The sequence below is a fragment of the Cryptomeria japonica genome, chromosome 1 (assembly GCF_030272615.1).
Source record: "Cryptomeria japonica chromosome 1, Sugi_1.0, whole genome shotgun sequence".
Lineage (NCBI taxonomy): Eukaryota > Viridiplantae > Streptophyta > Pinopsida > Cupressales > Cupressaceae > Cryptomeria > Cryptomeria japonica.
The window spans coordinates 462094369-462122149 of NC_081405.1; the positions used below are offsets into that span (position 1 = coordinate 462094369).

At 35.3% G+C, this 27781-nt stretch overlaps 1 protein-coding gene across 2 annotated transcripts; it reads left to right on the top strand.

Moving 5' to 3' along the window:
- The first annotated feature begins 20021 nt into the window (after positions 1 to 20021).
- On the top strand, positions 20022 to 22145 carry LOC131064201 (NAC transcription factor 25). Of its 2 annotated transcripts, none has more exons than XM_057998269.2 (3): positions 20022 to 20290; positions 21167 to 21481; positions 21569 to 22145. In XM_057998269.2, exons 1-3 carry the CDS (start codon positions 20252 to 20254, stop codon positions 22010 to 22012), a joined length of 798 nt encoding a protein of 265 aa, XP_057854252.2. In that variant the 5' UTR covers positions 20022 to 20251; the 3' UTR covers positions 22013 to 22145. The 2 variants fall into 2 exon arrangements, with proteins under 2 accessions (XP_057854252.2, XP_057854243.2); XM_057998260.2 differs by having other exon boundaries at positions 20035 to 20290; positions 21186 to 21481.
- The last annotated feature ends 5636 nt before the right edge of the window (positions 22146 to 27781 follow it).

Sequence of the window (27781 nt, forward strand, 5' to 3'; positions counted from 1 at the left end):
AACTTGTGGGTATTCATCCCCACCGTGGTTTTTCCCAGTTGGGTTTCCACATGAAAAATTAGTGTGTTATGTGTGATGCTTTTTCATGTGATGTTTTAGTGTTTTTTGTTAAGCGGTAATGCAAGCTGATCCAATGGTCATTGTATTTCTGATGTATTACTTGCTTAATCATATGGGTGAAGTTGAGATGAGATATTAGGTTTTGAGAAGATCTAGATGTTACTGGTTTATGTCTTTTATAGTCATACTGTGTTTTACCGGTAGTGCCTTGATTTAGATTGGTGATATTATTTACCAGTTAGTGCAGTCTTTGCAGTTTAAGTTGTTTAAGAAGTTTTTGTCTATATTGATTCGCCCCTCCCCTCTCTCAGTATCTGTTAGGTATTTAATGTTCATCATTATTCATCAAAACTAAGAGATTTTGGAGGGACGCTTTTAATAGTTGAACTTTAATAGCCTAGCATAGTAGAGCAAAGTGGTAGAGCCAAGTAAACAGTAGGTAACTTACCAATAGAGCACCCCAATATATTAGACATGGGGGCTTCACTAGCTAGGCAATATTATATCACGTGCATTCATATATTTGGGAGGTTTAATATCCCAAAAATAAGGGTGCAATATATTGCCTATTGGTGAAAATAGGGGGGTTTTAATTTCAGCTATGAAAAAATACAATATTTGGTAAAAATGCGTATTGGGAGGGGGTGACAAAAAAGGAGTTTAGGGCAATATTTTTTTAAATAGCCTGGGATTCTTTAGTATTCCATGAATGCATGTGCTATAACCCAGGTTCACTAAGTGAAGCCCCTGTGATATTAGCTATCTTCCTATGTATTGCTTCAGGGGTATTAATAAAGTCTAGTTATTTTTTAGGTTAATTTATACATTGACCAAAAGAACTAACATAACCCACCAAATTTTTTTTTAGAGAACACGCTTCCTCAACTGAAACATCCCCATAGCAATAGTATTGCTCGTAAATTGCTAATGAGAACATACGAGCACATTAGACGAAGGTATTAGTCCTTTCAAACCCCCCAGAACAAATCATTTTGAACATATTTCTTCCAAAAAAATTCACCATAAGAGTGAAGAGGATAGGGGATAAAGGTGATGAAATGGGGTATACAACTAAGAGGGGGGGTGAATTAGTTGTCACCAAAAACCTACACAACTTGAACTTATTCTCAGATCTGATAATTAAACAAGAAAGAATAAATCAGTAGCACATCATAAACACACAACGCCAAGATTTTTGACGTGGAAACCCTGTTAGGGGAAAAACCACAGTGGGGGATAAACCCACAAAATATATGTACTTTGTTAGAAGTATTACAATGGGAATGCACATGCATTCAGACATGCTGCCTAGAGTTCACTGTTCAAAAATAACAAGGGCTATGACCCAGGGAAGGCTCATTTCCTTATAGACAATCACAGATTACTTCCAGAAATCATGAACTAAGAAATAACATCCTTAATGCCTGGTTACAGTTTCGATTAAGCACATAACAACTTCCATCTTCTTCTTCACACTTCTTCTCTACTTCCAAAAGATCAATACATTATTCACTCACTCTACCTTCCTCACACAATATTATTACATTTAATTATATATGACATCAACCTTGGAAAGATCAACAAGGTCGGCTCAACACACATAAAACAATTACAATGATAAGGTTGTTGATCAGATAAAAATTATCACACGCGGACCATAAAACAATTTTGGCTAAGACATAGCATGGACCTAACTCACCACCTCAAACATTAAACACCTCCAATAATTATGCCTCGAACATCTGCAACATGCTACAAGCATCCAGTCGGCCAAGAACATGAAGAACACCAACATTCTGAGGAAAATCATCAATTACGAGCTCAACGATCAATGCAGACCACCAACACAAAAGGCAGACAATCTAGAAACATCCACAAGCATCATGATTTACCATAGGAACATCCGCACCAACACAAATTACTAGAGAATCATCAACATCTTCATATCGAACCTTAAGAACATTAACTGCAATGACTGTCAACCTTGAAGAATCACTTGCAGACCTCCAAATCATGACCCACCTGAATTGAGGATACATACCAATGTTCCAAACATACTTCCAAATCTGCAAAACAAAATATTACAATGCGGAGCAAAATACTAAACATTGTCATCACTGAACAACTTAAAAATCAGCCACAACACAGATACCCATAACTCAATCAAATCTCCATGCGAACCTCTAAAAATTGAATTGAATCATCTATAAATAATCATCTACAAACCCTTTAATCTGCAAACTCTAATCTTCAATATGTTGACCAAACTAACTCACCGAACTTCACTACAGCACTGTCACAGATAGAGAAATATGTTGACATCAATGACAACACATCTCTCAAATATCTCTCAAGCACATATTTGCAGAATTATTCCAACAATCTCTCCAAACTTCCAACAATCTCCCCCTTTGACATTGATAGAAACATATGATGTGAAAAACAATCAATGAAAAAGAAAAGAAAATCTCTTCGCATGACTCTCTCTCCCAAATCTCTTATGATTATCTCCCCCTTATGGTTTTTCACATGACTCTCTCCCCCCTTTGACATAAATTCTAAAGGCACATATTTACCATCAAACCACAAGGCTAACTCCCAAAATTGAACTTGAACATCTAACTCGCAAAAAATTATTACTCCCCCTAAGTAGCATCCAATAATCATCAATCCAAATCACAAGATATGACTGTGAAATGCACTAGACTAATACAAATAAATGCATCTTAGTTCTAATAAGGAGGGACAACCACCCCTAACTTGCTTCTGTGATACTCAAAAGTATCCTTAGGCAAAGGCTTCATGAAGATATCTGCAATCTGTTCCTTAGTAGACACATACTCCAATCTAACTTCTTTCTCATTCACCTTATCTCTCAAAATGTGAAGCTTGATGGATCTATTTTTAGTCTTTGAATGCAACACTGCATTTGTAGAAATGTTAATTTCACTTGAATTGTCACACTAAATAGCAATAGGCTCATCATACTCCATTCTGATATCTTTTAACATCTGCTTCATCCACATTACCCAAGTACAATTGTTTGCAACAACAATATATTTTGCCTCTACAGTAGATAGGGAAATAGAATTCTATTTTTTGCTCAACCATGAAACCAATCTCTTTCCCAAGAAAAATACACCACCACTAGTACTCTTCCTATCATCCACATCTCCTACCCAATCAACATTAGTAAAAGAACTCAAATGAAAATCATCATCTTTAGGATACCATAGACCAAAATCAATTGTTCCTTTCAGATATCTAAAAATCCTTTTGACAGTAATGACATGAGATTCCTTAGGATTAGCCTGAAATTTACCAACAAGACAAACGACATTCATGATATCAGGTCTGGTCTGAGTCAAATAGAGCAATCCACCAATCATAGATATGTATTTAGTCTAATTTTCCTTAGGAGAATCACCATCTTTAGTCAACTTACATCCGGTCACCAAAGGAGTACCAACCGGTTTTGAATCTTCCAAACCAAACTTTTTCAACAACTCCTTCACATACTTGGACTAAGATACAAAAATGCCTTTATCTAAATGAGTAATTTACAAACCAAAAAGAATTTCATCTCTCCAATCATATACATCTCAAATTTATTCTCCATCTCATCAGCAAACTTTTTACATAGGCTCTCATTTCCACTAAAAATAATATCATCAACAGAAAATTCAACAATTAGAATGTTATCATTGTCAATCTTAAAGTACAAATTACTATCAATGGTACCTTCATTGAATCCCAGCTTCAAATCCAATCTGGCATACCATGCTCTTGGGGCTTGCTTGAGTCCATACAATGCTTTCTTCAACCAGCAAACCATATCACCTTGATCAATCAATTGAAATCCATCTGGTTGCTCAATGTACACCTCTTCTTCCAAATCACCATTTAGGAATACTAACTTGACATCCATCTAATAAACTTTGAAATTCTTGTAGGCAACATAAGCAAGAAACAATCTCACAGCTTCAATTCTTGCCACAGGAGCAAAAGTCTCTTCAAAATCAATTCCTTCCATTTATGAATATCCTTTACAAACAAGTTTGTCTTTGTTCCGAACAAATTCACCTTGCACATTCAATTTGTTCTAAAAGATCCATTTGGTTTCAATTGCATTTTTTTCCTTAGGTCTGGGTACAATATCCCATGTATTATTCTTTTCAATCTGCTTCAATTCATCTTCCATTGCTTTCACCCAATGTTCATCTCTACATGATTCATTCACATCCTTGGGTTCAATTTTTGAAATCAAACAATACTCAACTTGATCTGCAATAACTCGTCTTCTTGTTTGAACACCTTTATTTCTATCTCCTATGATCTGATTTTCAGAATGATTCAACCTTACGTACTAGGGAGTTTTAGGATTTTCTTGAACTTTAGTTTCTTGTGTTCTTTCTTCAATATTTGCACTTGATCCTTCTTCCCGAGGTACTGAATTCACCGGAATAATTTGCACTTGGTTCTGAGTTTGAGCTTACTTCCCCTTATCTGAGTTGTCATTCTGATCATTTGAATCATATCCGGAGGATCTAGTCTGTCTTTCCTTGCCTTCATCAACCTTGACATTTGCACTCTCAACTCTCTCTCAATCTCTTATTATAGAACCGGTATGCCAAGAACATGAAGAACACCAACATACTGAGGAAAATTATCAATTACGAGCTCAACTATCAATGCGGAACACCAATACAAAAGACACATGATCTAGAAACATCCATAAGAATCATGAATTACCATAGCAACATCCGCACCAACACAAATTACTAGAATCATCAACATATTCATACTAAACCTTAAGAACACTAACTGCAATGACTGTCAACCTTGAAGAATCACTTGCAGACCTCCAAACCACAAACTACTTGAATTAAGGATACACACCAACGTTCCAAACATAGTTCCAAATTCGTAAAACAAAATATTACAATACGGAGCAATGTTGAGCAAAAGAATAAACATTGTCATCACTGAACAACTAAAAAAACAGCCACAACACAAATACCCATAACTCAATAAAATCTCCATGCGGACCTCTGAAAATTGAATTGAATCATCTATAAACAATCATCTACAAACCCTTTAATCTGCAAACTTTGATCTTCAACATGTTAAAACAAAATAACTCACTGAACTTCATTGCAACACTATCATAGACAGAGAAATATGTTCACATCAATGACAACACATCTCTCAAATATCTCTCAAGCACATATTTGCAGCATTATTCCAATAATCTCTCCAAGCTTCCAACAAAAGGGTCCCTTTGACGAAGTCCTTTGGAAACCTCAAAGAAAATTGAAAGGGCTCCATTAATAATCACTGGAGATCTGGAAGTAGAAATGAGTTTCCAAACCAAATCAATGAATTTGTTGCTGAAAACAAAAGCAAACAAAACCTTAATAAGGAAATTCCAGTCCACTTGATCGTAGGTTTTGGAAAGATCCAATTTAAGAAAAAAACCTTGATGGTTGGAGTTCTCAAGAGAATGAATATTCTCATGCACTGTGTGTTGGAATCAATGAACACTAAGAGGGGGGGGGGGGTGAATCAGTGTTCTATAATTTATAACTTTCTTTAACTGATTCTTAAACCACCGGATGCAAATGAATAATAAAGTGTAGAAACTCAACATACACAAGAACAAAACCATAACACCAGAATTTTTACGTGGAAACCCCAAAAGGGAAAAACCACGGTGGGATTGAGACCCACAATATTATAATACTTTGATCAGGAGTATAATAATATTACAAGAGGAATGTACATGCATTCAGGAACATTTCCTAGAGCTCATTGCTCAATTACAATAGAGAGGGTTGCAACCCCAAAGGACTCGGTATCCTACAAATGATTACAAATGATAACTGATTGTCTAAAATGATGAATAGCATCTACAAATGACAAAATGCAATTCCGATTAAGTACAAAGAGTCTTCTTCCACTATTCTACCACACAACTTTATTCTTCTCTGCTATCATATATTGGAGCATAAATCTAAAGATAGCGCACACAAAACTGCACATAGATGCTCATACAAACACTGTAAATCTCTATCAAAATCCAAAATACTCATATATATTGGCCTTATATATCCACATCACTTGATTAGGTCACCAACATGTCTGCTCCAAAAACATTTACAAAATATGAAATGTGTAACAAGAAGTCGGCTCAATCCAATTACAAATTCACATGCAGACCAAAACAAATTGATAACACGCTTCACATAATTCCACACAACAACCTTGAACATGGAACCAATCAACAAAATCATCCCAAAGATTCCATATAACACGCTACACAATAATAACCTTGTTCTTCCTGAAATACCGGATACCGGATCATCAAACTTGCACTAGAATCAATACTGAAAGCTAGGATTGTGGACTAAGAAATTCCAACCAACAAATCAACTACCTCTTCCATTGCAAACAAAAATGTGCACCCAAAATTGAGTTCTACTCAATGTACTCATACTATGTCGAACACTATGTTCTACCTTCCAAACAAGCAAAACTTCTTGTAGAATGAATTTGCATATTCTGGATGATGCTTCTGATCTAAGTTGCCATCAATGATAACCCCTAAACAATCTTCAACCACTTATCTCTTCTGGAACAGTGTCTCTTGCTAGCAATATCCCCCTTTGGCATTGATGGCAACACTTAGTAAAAAATAACTAAATGTCAAACACTGCAAAATTTTAAAAACTTCAATTCTAATAGGCTCCCCCTGAGAATATACTGCATTTTTCACTTCTCTCTCTCTCTCCCTTTGACAGCAATGTCAAAGGTAGATATCCACTCAAAATTCTATGTACAAGGGTATAAACAACAACTTACAAAAATTTGAAGATGTCTGCAAAAATGGTCTTCAAGGACTGCAAGTAATCATCCCATACTTTCTTTAGGTTCTCCAAAATGTTAATCAAAGCACTAAATAGGTATGCATGTATTTCTGCTCCTCTATGATCTGAAGGAATGGACTTATTTAGTGCATTCATAGCATCTTGTTCACTGCTCAATAGAGTATCCAACCGGGGTGATTAGGTTCCTTGGCTCTCCCAATCTACCAATTATTCTATCTTTTTTCTTGATTCAGGATCTTGATTTTATCAAGTAAAGACATCACCTGAGCTTCATAATTACTTGCAAAAATAGCCCGGGGTGAATAGAACTGAGATACATCGGCCAGTTGTCCTTCACACTCTTTGATTTTCTTATCAAGATCTATAGTGAACTTCGGCAATAGAAGACATGACTTGTAGATTTTTCCGCCTTCGTTCAATGCCTCTTGAATGCCCTTCACACTAGTTATCAAAATGACCCTATCACCTTCAACCATTCTCAAAATTGTCCTTAACCTCATAACATTGAAATTAGTGAAAACTTTATGAAACCCCCTCTCAAAAAATTGTATAAAATCTTGGCGAATATTTAACTTTTGTAATAAAAAATAATATTTTTTATTGGCGAATCTTTCCTTTTTAAATTTTATTGGCGAATTTTTTTATATCAAATTTTTTTTAGTAGAAAAAAATGGTGAATCTTAAAAAATAATACGAGTATACATTAATTACTTTTGCAAATCCTTTCATTTTTTTTCAATTTTTTTTTTATAGAAACGTAGAGGCCTGAAGGTGGAAATCATTAATGAGTTTAAGGGGTACACTCTAATTTATTTAGTTTCTACTATTAATTTAAAATAATCTAATAGCCCTCTTTGTTTATGATATAAAATGTACCAATTATTTGTAATAATCATGGGGCCAAAAATTGCTTTTAGACCGTTGATTTTCATTGAGGTCAACAATTCAAAAGTAGTTTGAACCCCCATGAGCATTGCTTGTAGGTACAATTTACCTCATGGAATACAACTAAGGTCATTAGACTATATTTTAAATCAATGGCGACAACTAAAAATTGTTGATATAAACTTAAAATAGCTAATAATTATGATATATTATTGGCAAATTAATTTAGATTTTGACAATAAATTATAAAATGTTGGTGAATCTAATCCAATCATGTATCGAATATTATGGTGAATATTTGAGTTAAAAAAATTAATAAAATAAGCTCTTTGGCAATTTAAATAACACTAAAATAAAAATTTATAAAAATGTGGCGATTTGGGTCACCTTAAAGTTGAACTTATTAGCCAAATTTTGATTCTCAAATTTCAAAAAATAGCCAATTGGCGAATATTAGCCACTAAAAAAATAACTGAATTTTGAAATGATTCAGAACTTTTACATCTGCAACTTTCTCTAGAGATTAAAAATGAGAGTCTACTGCCTTAAGCATACTTCGCAGCTTACCGGAGGGCGAGTCAAGTGTGTCTTGCTTGAATGTCGACAAGATTTTCTCAAGAATACTTGTAGCCAAAGACATAAGCTCTTTGTCCTCAATGTGAGACTTCAACAAGCATTCACTGGCTTTTGCTTGAGCTAAGGCTGCAAACTTGAGTGTTTGCACAAGAGAGAAGGAATTAATATTGATAGGCGCTTGAATGAGATTTGTGTCACTAGTAATTTGCTTGCCCTTGTCAGATTCCATAGTGTATCTTGCCACTAGAACCTATTCAATCTTGCCTTCATCCTTCTCCTTCTCTTCCATCTTTGCATCCTCTGGCTTTTCACCACCAACCTCCTTAGTATTCTTCTTTGAATCAACTACCATTACCGGAGGATCCTGAACCTCTTCACCGGAGTCTACAATCTGCTAACTGTTATCAAGATCTGTAGCAGCAAGAGGTTTAGTTGCTTTTTCATCTGGTTTTGCACTCTTCGGTTCATCTCCTAAGAATAGCATCACAAGGACTTCCTGAATAGACTTTTGAACACTTTCCTAAGATCTTTTAGGAACTACATCATACTCATACTTATTTATTATTTCCATCAAAATTTCACGTGTATCCTTATGAACCTCTTCATTTTTGCCAATCATTATTTTTTTTGCTCGAGTTTTACTTCTGAATCTTTCTTTATTTTCTCTAAGAATCCTATCAACTTTTGTCTTGGAAATCACAGGATAGAGTTGCACTAAATCATATTCCCTAATTCTGTCCTCTTCTACTGTTGTAGTTTCTTTTCTCATATCCAGGATATCATACAAACTTTTGGGAACTTTAGACACAATCTCTATAAGCGCCCTGCTATACTTATTCAAATATACAACTGTAGCTTCTTCTAGAGACCTTTTCCCTTTTTCATCCAAATAGTCGTAAAATTGGGAAAGCAATTTAAGATTCAATTGTTCTGTTATTTCTTCCTTCACTTGCTTAAGGGTTATATAGGATGGATCAGCTTCAACTCTAGACTTCTTGCTATGTTGACTTTCACTAGAGGATTGCATCTTCACAACCCTAGTAGTAGTAGCACTCTTCTTTACTTCTTTCACTACTTCATCTGATTCAGTCTCCTCTTCTACAGTGCATACTACATAAACTCTTCCCAGATTCCCTTTTTTCCTCTTCTCAGCTCCACCAAATGGTTTGGGTTGAGGCTTAGGTGGAGGTACAAGCTTTTGAGCACCAGAGGAAGGTCCTAGCTAACTTGTTTTCCTTGGCTTCGGGGAAGGAGTTTCTGGTTTGGTATTCTTAGGTTTCACCATATCTTCTTATTTTAGGATCCTCTTCCAATCCCTTTGTACTTCCTCCTTTGTGATTCTCGTATCCTCTGCAAGTTGCTCCACTTCCTTCCTCACTCTTTTCTACATTCCGGGTTTGGTGAACTAAGAGTGCAGGCTCAATCTTTTCTCCTTGTATGTTTCAAACCTTTCCTCTGACTTTTCTATCGGATTTCTCAAGAGGTGTTGAGCATATGCATTAATTATATCACCACTAACCTCATACCCCATGGGAATGATCCAAACTATCTTGGGTTCAACAACCTCCATCAAGCATTGATTGGTGTCCACCATGAAGCATATGGAGTCTTCATACTTCTCTACAATTTCCTTAGGGATCCTTTCCCTGCTCTACATCATGCCTTGGAAAGTTTTAAAGTAACCCCACATAATAGCTTTCTAAGCTTGTGCATCACCTAATCCATCTAGAGTTTCATTTATCTACCCCACCATCGACCTATCATAGGCCCATTGAAATTTACCTACACCAGGGACCTCATTCATGAAATAGAAGTACAGATAGATAAATAGAGTACAAAATTTGAATACATGTTTTTTGTCCTGTTTTATCTTCTTCAGATTATTCAAGAGCTTACTATGAAGTACCTCACACATATCATATATCTTATCTTCCTTGAGAACTTGATATGCAGTGTAAATGGTCGTACTAGATACTAAGTTATCTCTGCTAGATTGATAGACCTTGTAACCTATCACCATGGATGAAAATACAACATCATATTCAATAATGTCACTGATTATCATCGATCTTCCATCATGTTTGGAACCGGTTGCCTCTGTCACCGTTAGATTCTTTACATTCCTAAGGTCGAGTACTTCACTGGTTGAATTCAAGCATGTTACAACTTTGATTGCTTGATTTGTGATCTTGTGCAGCTTGTCAAGCCATATGAACTTGCCATGAACTCTGATCAGAATGTATCTAGCCCATTTGGGTTCGTCAAAGATCAAAAAAATCACAAATTGAATGAAACCATTGTCTTGGAGAGATTTGAATTCAGGTTTAAAGTTTCCCATGCCATCTACTATGTGCTTTGTGTAAAGTTTCGATATTCTAGCGTTTTCAAGCTCTTCAAAATTGCAATGGATGTAAGCCCTAATGTCCTCAACATGCAAAACACCATACAGAATGGACAAAAATGCTCCATTCAGATCATCTTCCATTAATTTATATGGATGTTTCTTAAACTTAGGTCTTTCCCTACTGGTTATGTCAACAACCAATGGAGTCGCCACACCAGATGATGCCATTGTCAAATTTTAGGTTAGGAATAGAGAAAGTTATCGAGCTCTGAAAAAATACCTTTTAATCTTCAACCAAATGCAAGGGGTGATCCCACAATAGTGGGTTACACTTTTTGGTACATCCTACCTTTTTTTTGAAATCATACATCTTTTAGAAAATGTAATGATTTAAGCTTTAAGAGGTCCCATTTCAAGTAATTAATTGAGGAGAGTTAGGTTTAAATTTCTTGGATAGAACCTTTGTACTTCTAAATCATACTTGCAATGGAATCTCCTTCGCACCTATCAAAATGCTGATAAAAAAACACTTTTACATTAGCTTTTGGGGGGTCAAATGAATTCATTTAGAAGTTTTGTCTTTTTAAGTATTTAGTCCTTACTATAAGCTTTCCAAATAGTATAATTTTTAATATATTTAATTTCATTAATATATGTATGTTTTATTTCTTATGAATATAGGTTTTTCATTGAACATTATGGATTGTGTTTCGTGCACATGTGAAAATTTTGAAAAATAGAGAAAATAAAATGTAAAAAATATATTTTCCCTAGGTATTGATATCCTCATTTCAATACAAAAAGAAGTTAATTCAAATGCATACGAAATTTTTTTATGTATTATGAAATACACCTCTGTCCAAATTACAATTACTCTATCTTAAAAAAATAACGAAAAAATATATATGTAACAAAAAATTATGAAAAAATATCCATTCACTAGATATTAGTGTGACAATTCTATATTTCTAAAATTAAAATTTTCTTCTTGCTATAAAAAAAAGTTATGCATTATCAACTAAATGTCGCTTCTAAAAAATGTTGATTACTATAAATATTGAGTTATTAAAAGTTACATAACAATATGGACGATTAATTTTTAATTATTTAAAAAAATATATATTTAGAATCTATATGAAAAATCTCACAAATTATTAGTTTACTTCATCTTCAAATTCTTAATGGTTTAGTTGCTATAGGTTTTAGAAAGTAAAGATGTAATGCAAAATATTGATTCTAGTGTCAAAGATGTAATTTTATGGGATCACCCCAAGAAATCTTCACTGAATCTCTTCAAAGATCTGGGTTCACTTCACAATCTCTTCACCAAGCTCTCCTACTCTTTCGCTTCGAACGCAATGAGAAATGAGAGTTAAATCACCTTTTTATCCTCTGCACACCTAACTTTTAGGTATAATAAATGCTCAACCCTAACTATTTTGGATGCTCTGTATCTCATGAATATTATTCCAGAGTCACAAATCAGCATGAAGTCTTCCGGAGATCCTTCAGGATCGACTGTACAAACATTTACGACCATCTACAACCTATCACAGCTAGTTACAGGTCTCAGACAAAGGGTTTTTCATGATCTGCATGAAAAGCTTCCCTCTAAGGCCAAGTGCCTTAGTTGTCGGATGAGGTTCCAACACCGGAATCAGGTGCGGACTCATTCATTGCATCTAAATCACCCTTTTTGACCCATTTCTTCTTGTACTACTCTTTGATCTTGTCAACCTTTGCTTTGCCCCTATCACCTGACTTGTTCTTATCTGTCGGAGCATTCTTGTTCATATTCTTGCTTCTGCAGAATTTAGCAATGTGTTCGAATTTGTTGCAAGTATAGCAAACAATGTTGTTTCTCTTATTAGACCTGAAATTACCCAGATTTCTCTTTGATTTGCATTGATTCGCAATATGTCCAAATCTTCCACAACCATAGCATCTTATATTTCTCCTATTTACCATACTTATGTATTCAATTGACTTATGACCATATTTATTGCATTTGAAACATTGTCCGGAAAATGATGAATTATTTTGATTTGCCCTATTTCTGCATTGACTTGTCATATGACCAAATTTATTCCAAACAAAGCATTTACCATTGAATTTATAAGCATTAGGTTGCCTTATCGAAGATCTCTTGTTCTTTTGATGATCACTTTGACCAGATCCGAAGCTTTCTCCTTTCTCAAATCCTAGTCCTCCCATATCACCTTTATTCTTCTGACTTTGTAGCATTTCATCCATCTTAGCTGATCTAGCATTGAATTTTTCTTTGTACTCATTAGCAGTGGTAATTTTATCTCTTAGAATTTTGATCTGTCTTTCTAGCTCCTGCCCATTATTCCTAGATTGTATCAATTCAAGCTTTAGCAGGTCATTTTCATGATTTAGTCTACAATATTCATCAGATCTATCCTTTAGTGACTAAGTCAAGCTTTCCTCATTCTTCTTCTTGTCTTCAATTTCCTTTATCAGCTTCATCACAATGGATTGCATTTCATTCTTCAAGGCTGCATTATCTCTAACAAGTTTTCCACATTCATCTATCTTGTCTTTTAAGGCTTGGTCATCACTGCTTTGGTCTTCTTTCTCCTTGAGTTTGACCATCAGCTCTTTTCTCTTTTCTCTGGATGTGTTCACCTTTTCCTTCAAAGACTCAATGAAGTCTTCAGCATCGCTCAGACTTCTTCTCAGGCTATTTGCTTCTTTTCTTGTTGTATCTAGATTTTCAAATGCCACAGTGAGTTGTTTTTGTAAACTGTAGTCCATCTATTCACTATCTCAGATCTTCCTCAAGTTGCTACGCTTCCTTAGAGGAACTAGGCTCTGATACCAATTGTTGAAATCAATTAATGCTGAGAAAGGGGGGGGTGAATCAGTGTTCTACAATTTATAACTTTATTTAACTTATTCTTAAACCACCGAATGTAACACACACAAGCACAAAACCATAACACCAAAATTTTTACGTGGAAACCCAGAAAGGGAAAAACCATAGTGGGATTAAGACCCACAATATTATAATATTGTGACCAGGAGTATAATAATATTACAAGAGGAATGCACATGTATTCAGGTAGATTGCCTATAGCTCACTACTCAATTACAAAAGAGAGGGTTGCAACCTCGGAGGACTCATTGTCCTAGAAATGATTACAAATGATAACTAATTTTTTGAACTGATGAATATCATCTACAAATGCAAAATGTAGTTCTGGTTAAGCACAAAGAGTCTTCTTCCATTTTTCTTCCATACAACTTTGTTCTTCTCTGCTCTGTCATACACCGGAGCATAAATCGAAAGATAGCTCATGTGAAAGTGTGCCAAAATGCTCATACAATCTTTATACATCACTATCAAAATCCAAAATGATCATATACTCGGTCTTATATATCTGCATCACTTGATTAGGTCACCAACATGTCAACTCCAAAAACATTTACAAAATATGAAACGTGTAACAAGAAGTGGGATCAATCCAATTACAAATTCACATGCGGTCCAAAATAAATTGATAATATGCTTCACATAAGTCGGCACAATAACCTTGAACATGACACCAATCAACAAAATCATCCCGAAGATTCCGCATAACATGCTACATAACAATAACCTTGTTCTTCCTGAAATATCGGATATCCGATCATCAAACTTGCACTAGAATCAATACTGAAAGCTAGGATTGTGGACTAAGCAATTCCAACCAACAAATCGACTACCTCTTCCACTGCAAACAAAAATGTGCACCCAAAATTGAGTTCTACTCAATGTAGCCATACTTTGTTGAACACTGTGTTCCACCTTCCAGACTTAAGAAAAAAATTTGGTCGAATGAATTTGCATATTCTAGATGATGCTTCTGATTTGAGTTGCCATCAATGACGACCCCTAAACAATCCTCAAGCACTTATCTCTTCTGGAATAGTGTCTCTTTCCAACACTGTGATGATGGAGTCCAAAATTTGGCAACGTGGAACAAAGCCATTCTCGTGATTAGCGATGAAATGAGGGAGCACATTAAGCAATCTGGAAGTTGGCATTTATGATAAAATTTTGTAAAAAGAGTTACAAAGACTAATGAGATGAAAAGCCTTAAACGAGTCCGCTTAAGGGTGTTTAGGAATTAACACTATGAAGGTAAAAAAGATCTCCTTTAGAATTCTTTTGGAACCAAAAAATCCCTTTACTGCATTACCCACATCTTCCCTCACAATCTCCCAAAAAATCTGAAAGAAAAACATAGGGAAACCATCAGGTCCCAGTTCTTTTTTCCTTCAAATGAAAAGACCGCCTTCTTGATTTCTTGAAGGGAGGGCATGGCCATAAGATGTATTTTACAATCCTTATCCGCCAATCTTGGAATAGCATCAATAAATTCCTTATGTTTGGCTTCATCCAAAGAGCCCTTAGCCTTTAATAAATTAGAGAAGAATCGTACTGCTTCCTCCCTGATTGCATCTACTTTATCAAAAATTGTCCCATTCCTTTGCACTTTAGAAATTCGGTTAGCAGCCCTATGTTTAAGAGTTGAAATATGGAAGAATCTAGTGTTCTTGTCCCCAGGAGCCAACCAAATTGATCTAGACCTCTATTTCCATAATGCATCCTCCTTGGATATAATATCATGGTATTGATTGAGAATCTCATTTTACTTGGCTAGGTAATCCCCAACATATCTGTCCCTTTGGATTTTTCTTGAATATCTTTTAGATCTATTTGAATATTGGCTTTTGATTAAAAAATATTACCAAAAATATCTTTGTTCTATTTTTTAATTTTAGTTTTGACCATTCCAATCTTTTTAGCAGCACGAAACATGGCAATGCCCTCAACTTTAATGCTCCATCATTCCAAAAACTTTGTTTTAATATGTGGGTGCTAGATCCACATTTTCTCAAAACAAAAGGGAGGATTCTTCTTCCCCAACGTGGGATCTACTTGAAAGCATATGCGGTAATGATCAAAGCTAACTCTCGAAAGAGAATTCAAGGAGAAAACATATGGGAGAAACTAGTCATTTGAAACAAGAGCATGATCAAGTCTAACCTGAATAAGATCATTACCAACACGCCTATTTGTCTAGGTGAAGGAGGTACCCCTAAGGTCTAGATCATGGAGGCATTGATTATTAATAAATTCCAAAAGATCTTGCTTACTATCTACTTGAATCTAGAATCCACCAAACTTCTCCATATCTTGGAGTGGAGTATTGAAATCACCAATCACAATCCAATTCTCATCCTTAAACTTCTCTCTAAAGTTATCAAGACTTTCCCAAAATTCCCTCCTGGCAGTTTTATTGTTAGGGGCATAGATGTTGGACATAATCTAGGAGAAGTCATCTCTAATATGTTTGAATCTAAGTGTTATGTGGTTAGCATCTTCCCATGTATTGGTTCCACAAAAAAAAAATTCATTCCAAAATATAGTACAACCACCAGAGGCCCCATCCGAACTATTACTATGAATTCCACGATTCTTAAAAAATTCTAGCTTCATAGCTCTATCTCTTTGCATCTTAGTTTTCTGAACAACCATAATATCAAGCCGATGATCCATTATGATATTAGACAAAATGTCTTTCTTATGCAGGATATTAAGCCCCCTTGTGTTCCAAGACATGATCTTCATTATTTAAGGGTTGTGTTGTTTAAACAAATCTCAGGGATAGTCTTTTGAACCCCATCAACTATACTCTGAAGACTATCATGCTCCATGTGCCATTTTGAAGACTTGCACCCTAAGCTTTTTGTGTTCCTACAATCTGCCTTTAATCTATTTCTAGTAGAAACTCCAAAGGTTGCTGCCTTTTTGTTTCTATTTTTCCTTTCCACCTGGGAGAATGGAGGATCATCCTCCACCTCAGACTCCTCTTGGCATTTATTTTCCTTGCCTACGCTCTTCAACCTTCCTCCTCCTATTTTCTTAGGAATGTGTTTATCCCCATGAATTAGGGAATCCTCAAATCAATCCACTAAAATAGTTGATTTTCCATTCACCTTTAGTCGCCAAAAGTAGAGAAAACCATTTGAGGAGACAAAGACTTAGGGTCAACAATGGAGTTTCCCTTTGCATCTTTAGATTTGGAAGAGTCCTCATTATCCTTCATCCTTGAACCACTCCCAGTCACCTCACTACTAAAGTCCTTGGATGAGGGATCAATTCCTCTGTTTTTCCCTAATTAAGAAGTCTTGTTCAAGTTCTCCTCTGGGATGGGGATTTTATCCACATTCAGCCCATCAGGAGCTAGGTCCCCCTCTATACGATCATGATGGGTAATCCCAATGATATTATCATCTTCCTTCTGAGGATATATAAGATCCCCATCAATATTTTGTACACCATCAATCTTATTCTCTTCTGATGTGATCCTTGAGGATGTTTCCAACAATTTAGAAATAATCCCCCCTTCCTTAGGTTTTGCTTTCCAGACTTTCATATTTCCTTCACTAGTCTTTGCAACTTTGTTATGAATTCTAAAAGAACATTTTTTAGCCCAGTGGCTAGATTTTTTTGTAGTGAAAGCACACAAACAGTAAAGTCTCAAACTCCACAGTCTACTCCCAAGTACCAAGATTTGAAACAATATCAATACATGTGGGCATATCCTTAGACTTGAGGATTCCAACACAAATTCTTGCAAAAACTAACCTTTTCCTCATTGTTGTCATAGGATGAATGGACGAGAGTTCTCCAAAAGAACTAACAATACCCTTAAAAGAATCCTCATTCCGATACTCCATTGGTAATCTAGGTAGGCAGACCGAAACCAAAACAAATTCAAACACAGAGTCAGAAAGATCTAGCTTCAGAGACCATTTTTTTAAAGCCAAGGAGGCTTTGCTAATAACCCATGGTCCCCCACATTGAATAGCAGACAAGTCCTCTTCACAAGAGAAACCAAAGGAAAAAAAAACTTTTGGTAAAGAAGAAACCCACACTTGCCCTTTGAGACACCATTTTTTTTTCACAAAAGATCTCACATTCTCAATGTTGGGTCTTGGTCCCATAAATTTACCAACTAAGGAAGAACCCATTAGAGAGATGTTATAATCAATTACTGAATCAGGAGTGCAATAGAAAACTTACCCAACTTTGGATCTAATATGTTACTAACTAGAGAATGGGAAGATTTACCAGTAGGTTTCACCCCAAAGAGCAAAACCCACGGTTTATGATTCAACTCGGCTCCAGTTTTAAAACTTGGCATCCCCTTTTTTGACTCGACAAGTGCACATGGGTCCCCAGGAATCTGAGTCGTAATATTCATTTCCACCAGACGAGGAACTCCAGAAATTGAAATTCCTTCGAGATCCATGATAACCACCTCAAACCCATCAGGCTTACCTCCCGAGACAACTTTCGAGGCATTTCGTCCTTCCCCTGCACCCGATTCATCCTCTTCTACCTCCATATTCAAATGAGGATTTCCCTCCCTGCACGCTGCAGATTTGAAAACTCCCTTCCCACCTAACCTTTCACCACTCCTCTCTGCACATTGCATGTTTTAGGTTGCAACGATGTAGACTTATTGGGCTTCATATGTTATCCATTTTTCTATGATAAATTTGCTTCTTGATTTGGGGCACATGGTAGGGAGAAGGAACATTTTCAATGTTGCATATATCTCAAGTTGTGCATTTATGTTGGGTCATATTTGTTGCATAACAATATTAAGGACGTGGAATATCCAGTTGGGGTTTATTTCAATTGAATTGAACCATTTTCATGCTAGAAAGAGGTGTCAAGAATGTCTCTAGTGGGTTGTGGAGGATGTGACAAGGTGACTAAAGGTATTTATGTCCTTTGATGTTATTCCTACTTTTTTTAACTGTTGTGAGATAGAGGAATTTGAGGAGGTTGTGTTGGTTGGTTTGTATGATGAAATGAAAGGATGTAACAAATGTAAAAATATAGATGAGGCAGCTTAAAGCTTGTGTAATTTTCTTCAATCTTAAGTTTTTATGTTTGGATGATGATTTGATTATTTTGAGGAAGGAGAGGTCAAAGTTATTTGCCTCTCTTTTTTGTGAACTTGTGATGGGTAGGGGGATAATGGTTTTCTATAATAGGGTTTATATAGTATTGTTTGATACAGTAAGGGTTGGTTCGGATCTATAGGTTGGTTCGGGTCTATAGATAGACATGTATATAAACTCTATTTGGTACATATATAATAGAAGCTAGCTTGGATATATTGTTTTAGACTTCTATTCAATTTGGTTTAGTCAAAGACTCGTCAACCACTCTAGCTTGGTGAGAATTTTTGTGGATAAGCTATAAAAGATAGAATTGTTGAATTCATTATTATACATAATAACTTTTTTTTAAACTCCTAGACATTAAACAAATCAATTAACAAAAAAATTAGTAGTAAATATTTATGATTTATCAAAAATGATGCTTATTAGTCATACTTAAAATCTAATATATGTAGACATCTATAAACTCTTTTCAATTTAAACTATACAACTCCCAATACTTAAATCTTAAATTTTTGTTATATTTATCTTCACTATATTATAATGAGAACATCTATTTTCACCATAATTTTGAAACAAGAAATGTTTCATAGTGGAAATGCTGATGTCTTATGAAGAATATGTCCACCGACCATGTTCGATGCACACTTGGCCAAGATAATAATAAACAATTAAAAGATCGAAGCAATGTGTTTTTTATATGTAATTATCTATTATTTATAAGTTTTTAATTAATTCTTCGTCTGGACGAATGTGCAGGCTGTATGTTGGACAACATCCGGCATGGAAGCTCATTTCAAGTCAGCTCTGAATTCCCTCACGTGCGAAATTGGAAGCCGTCTTGTTTGGACGACCAGTGAGACAATCTGGAGCCAGAGAGGCTAAACGGTGTGCTTAAAAATTCATTTTTTAATTACAGAATCCGGGTGTTTGGATTACAGGATGGGTTTCCGTGTGGGGATCTGGGAAACAGGCATATAATAATACGAATATATGGATCCTTTAAAAGATAAGCCTTTGAAGATGGCCAGAAATTGATGTTTTGGCGGACGCCCCAACGCACGCAGAGCCGTGACTCTGCAAATTTGTTGTTTTTCTTACTTTCCTTGTATTCCCATTCGCTACCAACCCGGAATGAAACGCCGGGTCTTGGCTTCCAGTTCGGACGAGTGTAGGTGGCGTAATATGGTACAGTGGCAATCCTCCATTGGGTATGATGGGTTTCCGTGTGATCAATCCACGTGGAAGGCGTAATTGCGAAGAAATTCTGAGAACGACGCGTTTGGAGGTTGTGCCGGGCGCCAACAATAAAGCCCTAAGCACTGACTGGTGATGATTTCAAAAAGTTGTGGTCTTGTAAGCATGGCTGCTCTTACAGAGGAGCAACAGAGCCCCCACCCTCAGCTGCCTCCGGGCTTTAGATTTCATCCTACTGATGAAGAGCTGGTAACCCATTACCTCAGAAAGAAGATCTCCTCTTCTCCTCTGCCTGTCTCCATTATAACAGATGTGGATCTGTATAAGTTTGAGCCCTGGGATTTGCCAGGTAAGTAGTATTGGTGACTACATTCTAGTTTCTGTTCATTGATGTTTTTTTTTATGTGATTGATGTTGTGTGTGGATTAGATTGTAAGAGAGTTTTTAAATCAATATTTTCAGTCATATTTTGTGATCTATTATCAGAGAGATATAGAGTTGTAGGAGTCAATTTTAATAGCAATTTGTAGGAGTTTATTTGAATAGAGAGCTGATGTAAGAGTCTGTTTTAATGGAGAGCTGTTTATATTCTAATTTTTTATGTTTTTTTGTGATTGCTGTTATTTCTGGATTAGATTGTGTGAGTTTCTTGCATCAACATTTCTAGTCATGTTCTGTGATCCATGATCAGAATAATATAGAGTTGTAGGATTCCATGTAAAAATCCATTTTAATACAGAGCTGTGAGACAATAGAGTTGTAGGATTCCATGTAAGAATCCATTTTAATACAGAGCTGTAGGACAATAAAGAGCTGAAGTTTGTAGAAATATATTTTAATAGGGTTGTCTCTTTAAGAATTTATTTTAATGGAGACCTGTCTATATTCTAGTTGTTGATGTTTTTTGTGATTGGTGTTATTTTTGTATTAGATTGTGTGAGAGCTTTTTGTATCAACATTATCCATGATGTTCTGTGATCCTAGAATTGTAGGCATCCATGACAATAGAGAGCTGTGTTTTCAGGATACAATGGACTCTTACAGCTCTCTATGATCCTAATGAAAAATCACAAAATATGATATGACATGTTGATACAAAAAAATTCACACAATCTAATTGTTTTCATAAAACAACAGTATGATGAATAATATGAATTGTAAAAATTTGATATCGTTAATTAGATTTTTTTTATTTTTTTTGAGCGATTTTGTAAAGGAATTACAGATGGCTGTTTGGTTCTCAGGTCTGGCGAAATTCGGAGAGCGAGAGTGGTATTTCTTTAGCCCTAGAGAACGCAAGTATCCGAACGGCGCCCGCCCAAACCGAACTGCAGGCTGCGGGTACTGGAAGGCCACGGGCATTGACAAGCCTGTGATCTTATCAGGAAGCTCTCTTCAAGTGGGTGTGAAGAAAGCTCTGGTGTTCTACAAAGGCAAACCCCTCAGGGGCATCAAAACCAAGTGGATCATGCATGAGTACCGCCTCACCGACTGCATCCGGCCCGTTTCTGCTTCACCAAGGAGAAAACGTTCCATGCTGGTAAGTAATGGTGAGGCTGAGATTTTTAAGTAATTCTCTTATACCCATTTGGGTCTACCCAATTGACATACTTCTTGTCTGTTTTAGCTGGATGCTTGGGTGCTCTGTCGGATATTCAAAAGAGTGAGTCATTTGCCCGGAACAGGGGAAGCAGGGGAAGCTATGACATTTTCTACCCAACAGAAGTTACAAGAGCTGCCGCCCACACCCACTTTTCAGTCGTTTCATGGGCTGATGCAGAAGCAAGAGGAGGACTTTCTTGACAGTGTTCTCAGGAAGGATGATCCATCTGATGCAGGGGATGCTCTGCCCCTGGCTGCTCAGGCTATTCCCACAGATTTGATATCCAACAAACTAAAGAGAAATCTATCATTTGTTTTTGATGATATCTGCTCTCTCAACAATAACACTTCCTCTGTTTTTCAATCCTTGAGTCCCTTGGATGTGAGTGTGGACGATTTCCATCAAATCTATTCATTGCCCTTCACTGAAAGCAGGCTGTGGAGCACTGAAACTGCTTGGTTATCTTAGCCTTCTTCCATGGGGGCTGAGATCAAGAATTGAGAATATGGAGCGAAGGAGAATGACCCAATATCAAACGATTGGTTCAAACTGTAAACTGTATACAAAGAATTTGATTCAAAGATTTCTGTTCCAAGTTTGATTTCATAAATATGGGCACATGAGAAATTTCAGTGCTTTCCTCTGCAACCCTGTTTCATGTCCTTAAACTCCCAACCAGGCCTGGCAAATGTTTAAGCCATTCAATTTAAGACTAAAACTTGTGATGCGGTGACTGGTAGCTGTATTTGCTTGGACCTTCAAACAAATAATTTACAAAAAAAGAAAAATTCAATCCTGAAGCTACCTAACAAACATTTCAAAGCTGATACTTTATTCAGGAAACAATCATAAATGTGTGATCCCAACGATGTCATAAGTAACTTAATCAGGGACAATTAATTGAAATTTTAAATAAAATTATCATAGACTGATTTAAGGACACTACTACTCTAAATTTAGTTAGTATATTTTTAAAAAAATTTAAGGGAGGGCCATGTAAGTTTTAAAATTGGTAAAAACTTAAAAGCTTAGTCTAATGTTTAAAAAATTCATAAGTTGTCAGCCATAAAGAATGGTAGATAACGACAAAATTGATAAAAACTTAAAGTTGTGCATAGTCTTGGAGGGGTTAAATGTGGAGAAAATTCATAAGTTGTGAGCGAGAAAATTCATAAGTTGTCAGTCATAAAGAAGGGTAGTTAATCAATTAAAAATAATAATTGTAATGGTAAAAATTTATTGAATTTATTTTGGTGGAGTTTCTTAGTACAATAATATATCATCATGTCACACATTTTTGTTTTATGTTTGATTCATTTTTAGATCTTTATTTGGTCTTCTTTTTCATTTATTTGTATTTATCTATATACATCTAGTTTTATCATATCTCAAATTGCAAACATATCTAAATATTTATCATTATTATCCATTTATTACATCCATGCTCACACTCACATATCATAAGGATGTGTGATTGTGACATGCAAGACAATGATATGTGAACATGTGATCTGAAAAGCAAAATATCTATGTAGATCTTTTTAGAAAAATAAATAGATAAGATTTGATGAAATGGTTTTGGAGAAATGGAATGGATGGAACACTCCATGCAAAGTTTGACCATGGCTTAAGTATGCTTGGAAATGTGCAGGTGAATTAATTAGTTTTAGGAACCAATGACATGTACAAAAGGAGGAATTAAATAAATAGTTTATATTTATTTGATTTTTGGAGGATAAGGATATGAAAAGTGAATTTGACCAAATAAATGTGGTTATTTAATTAATGGTAAATTATATAAGAAAGAGAATAAAAGATTAATTACTTAAATAAATGATTGGAATTTATTTAATTGTTGTTAGGAAGATAATTGAGGATGTCAACTAAATAAGTGGTTTTATTTAATTAATATTGGAATCAAATAAAATTAAATGTGGTTAGTGTAGACACCTAAAAATGTCTCATGACTAACATACTAATTATTTGTCTTTATTAACTAAATAATTCTTCATTATTAGATTAATCTAATTTCATTATTCTAAACTAATTTAATCATCACATTTTATCATTTCTAATTATTCAATTTCTTCCAATTTCCCTCCAATTATTTAATCATGCAAATTTCTCTTCTTTAAATGAACTGAATAATTTAATTATTTAATTAATTATTATTTATTTACTTTAATTAAATAATCTTTATTATTCAATTAAATTAAATTTCAATTTTACTCTAACTAGCTAATTATGTCTTCCAATTTAAATAAATTTCTCAAATTTATTTAAATTAATTTTTCTCAGTTAAAAAATTCAAAATTCCTAAATTCTAATTTCCAACTAATTTCATTTCATGTGCATGATTTTGGATATTTTCAAAAATCAATTTTAAATACTAATTTAATTTAAATATATTTCATGCTAATTCCTACAACACATGCTAATTTCTAACTAACACTCACCCCTGAGTTCGACCTTTTCTAACTAATTAATTAATTCAGTTAATTCATTTAATTTCCTCAATCACCTTTCTAACTCTTAATCACCTTTTTAGCTCACTTTAGTTCCACCTATCAATCAATTTCTTTCCAATTTCTATAAATTCAACATCATTCTCTTATTTTCATCAATCACTATCTTTGAAATCTTTGTGTCTTAATGCAGGTTTTCAAGTGCGACTTTGAGAGTCATTCAACCATAGGATTAAGAAGAGCAATGGAAACCATCGATTGAATCAACAAGGGAGCTTGAGAATTTGATTGATTTTTATTATTTTGTTGATTAATTCTACTTTTCATTATTATTGTGGATTAGGCTAATTGGATATGAGTTTTGGTGGTTAACTCATTAAGTCTGATTACTGATGTTGATTTTTCCTATGATACATTTGGTGAACCCGACATGAATTGAACACGCAACATTCTGATCCAATTCATAGGTGCAGATGTTTCATACTGACGTATGCCTCCCTTGGTACCCATGTGATGTGTAATCCACACAATGGTGCGTAAAAACTCGCAAGGGCTGGTAGACCTCTTAATTGAGAGAAACATCGCATGTATGGTCACTTGAAAGAATTCCCTTACTAGAAACCAATTGTTCTAGTAGCCCAAAACCTTCTATTTGCTAGCGTAGGAGCTCGAACCTCTGAACTAGTTCCACATTCTCATAGTTCAGAGTAGAGAGATAAAATTCTTCTTGATCTTTGGGTCTTTCAGAATTCAGAGTTTGGTATGCATGAGAAGTGAGTGTCGTGGTGGGGGAGCCAGTGCTACCAAAATCTTAAGTTGTATGTTCTCATATGTGCGACTCGAATTTATCTACAGTGAGAATCCAACAAGTATTGTCCTAGTCAACCATAGGAATTGTACTTGTCTGTTTATTTTATTTCAACCATATTATCTTTTGAGTGTCTGCAAATTCACATTTCACTGAAACATAGGCAAACTGAGATCATCACAAAAAAATAATTTTCCTAGAAAACTAAAATTATAACAGAAAACTTAGAATTTCGCAATCATTCTGTTAGGGTTTCACATTTGTCCACTCAATATTTCACATTCATCTAGTTACTGTGTCGCATTGGTCTTGTCAAAATTTTGTAGCTCTCAATTTACCATCCTGCATTTGTCCTACTTAGGTGCTCAATTAGAAAAATTATTAGGTTATCTATGAAAATTCATACTGTCTCTTTTCCTTTCTGCAATCAAAATTCTATTCAAAGTTTGTAGTGTCCCATAGGTTTGCACATCCCTAATAGTCCTCATCTTAGCATCTGCACTATTTCGAAGTTAAGTCCAAACACTTGTTCAAGGAGTCATTGAGAATCAAAAGACCTATTATCCTCAATCAGTCATCAACTAATCATTGTACCCTTTTCTCATAAGTCTAGTATAGGATATCCTCAATCATAATCTCAATCAGATCAAAACAATCCCCAATACTCTTTGTGTGGTGTCACCAACTTGGTATTTGGTTTTAACCTCATTAGAGTCTTCATATTCATCCTAGGAGTCATACCCAATTCATCTAGAAGAGTCTTATAGTAAATTATGTTACCTGGTGAGGGTATCTTCCCGATTTTGCAACCTGATTTAGGACCTAATGATGATCAAGAAGATGTCATCTTTGGTTTCAACAATCTTGCTTGGAAGTTTAAAAAAGAGTGCACCCCAATACATAGAAAATCACTTTTGTTTTAGATGACAAAATAAGAAAACATCATTGCATTGAGGCCCAAGATGAGAGAGAAATCCTTCAGCAAAGACTCGAGAGACTTAGGTGGTGCAGGAGCACCAAGTTTTATTGATGCATTTTTTAAATTTTGGAGTGATTGATCATGTTTGGGGTCAATGAGTGAATAAAGGACTATTTAAAATTCCAAGTGTGTTGTTTAAGGTTATTTGTAGTTTTGTTGTCTCTTGTTTTAGCTTATTTGCTCAGTTTTGGCCAAAGTGCCTTTGTAAGCCAAAAATGGCATCATTTTGCAAAATTGGGTAAAACCCCTTGTAAAGCCTCATAAGGCTTTTGGACATGTTAGTTTGATGTTATGGAACCATCCTAGGGGGTTCATAATGTGTGGATATGTCTAAGTTTCAAAAATGCATGGTGGAGCAAAAGTTGTCATTGTTGCTTGACAACTTTTTGCAATTTTTGGAGCAACTTTTCAAAAACAATCAAATCAGTGGTTGAGGAACCGATGGGTGGCTGGTTATGAGAAAGGAGGCATATATAATTCTTTTTAAATCATTGTAGACGGGTTGGAAGATCCAAGAGAAAATTTTGAATAATACGTGAAGGCAATTTTCATATTTTTGCGTAAAACTTGTAATTTTGGTTATAGCAGTCCGTATTAGATGGATTAATCTCAGTACTGTTCTTTCATGGTGGTTTATAATTATTTGTTGTGGTGATTTGGAAGTGATTATACTCCTTCATAGTGTAGGTTTAGTGCTTTTTTTGCAAACTTTCTTGAACTGCACTGCTCTCGATCTGAGCAAGGGATTAAGACCCTAACAATGGCTCCAACTTGAAATCCCATTGTGTTTGTTGAATGGCCCTTGGGATTAAATTCATGGAGCCTGTTTACAGTGTGTGTATATTCATTTTGGTGCCTTGGAGGTTGCATTGAAACAATTTTCTATCAAGTCCTAGGCGAGCTCTGCCATAGCTCGGCTAGGGAACTTGACTTATGTGCACTTTTGCTTGCAGGAACGATCAAGTCTGTTTGTGCCAAGTGTTTGGAATGGAAGAAGAAATTATAGAAGATTTTTAGATAAAGGATGGAGGTGTGACATGGTGTGTAGAACAATAAACCTTATTGGAGAACACACTAAACCTTAAACCCTTTAAAAAGAGCCATTTTGGGGTTCGTACATGTACAGATGTATTAGAAAACCTAACCTCTTGAATCTAAAAGTTTTTCAAAAAGGTTATTTAGATCATTAAAGCTCTTAGGAGGTCTTTTGGATTTTTTATGGGCAATTGAGCAAAAACCATGAAGGTAGGGCTAAAAGGGGCTCTTAGGTCTACTAGGCCTAGAAAATAAGAACTTGTGAAAGCGATGGAGAAATGGAGTGAAACAAGTCACAAAACCAAATGATGGGAGTTGTTACACCATCACAACATCCTCCTAGTCCCCTTCAAGTGAAGGTTAAATATTTTTATATCTTGATGGTTGAACTTACTCTAGTGAGTTCTAGCCTAGATCTTGAGTAATTGACCAATCTAGTTGATAGAGAGTTTCCCAAAAGAGTTTAGGTGTTGGAATCGGTTCATGAATGAAGAGTAGGGTGTAAAAAAACATGGGAGCCCACTATGACACCTCTTTCTAACCTACAAACTAAAATTACAACTCTTTTGTGAGATCCTCCCTATCATTAGGCTTCAACAACAACCTACTCGTCTTAATCCTCAATAGAGTGTCTAGATAGTTTGCATACTTAGTCTGTCATCCATATTAGGTTCTTGCATTCAAGTCCTTAGAGTGTCATAACCTGTCACAGAGTCTGCATCACATCCTTAAGTTGTCTTAGGAGTCCTTATGCCCATCACTCGATCGCAGATAGCCAGGAGTCAAATGGATCAAAATAGTGATCTTAAGTTTAACCCTATGAGCACAATGAACTTATCTGCTTATTCGCGAGGACAATCCCAAAGAGGGGCAACTTTACCCCCTTTACCAACAAACCAAGACAATTTACCTTCAATGATCAAACTTCAACATAATTTGACAATAGAAGA

What these genes read in the sequence shown, in the direction of transcription:
- LOC131064201 (XM_057998260.2), top strand. Translation starts at nt 20,077, where the DNA reads ATGATTTCAAAAAGTTGTGGTCTTGTAAGCATGGCTGCTCTTACAGAG. An exon ending in TGAGCCCTGGGATTTGCCAG is followed by an intron (nt 20,291 to 21,185) that starts GTAAGTAGTATT and finishes TTTGGTTCTCAG; the next exon opens with GTCTGGCGAAATTCGGAGAG. An exon ending in GGAGAAAACGTTCCATGCTG is followed by an intron (nt 21,482 to 21,568) that starts GTAAGTAATGGT and finishes TGTCTGTTTTAG; the next exon opens with CTGGATGCTTGGGTGCTCTG.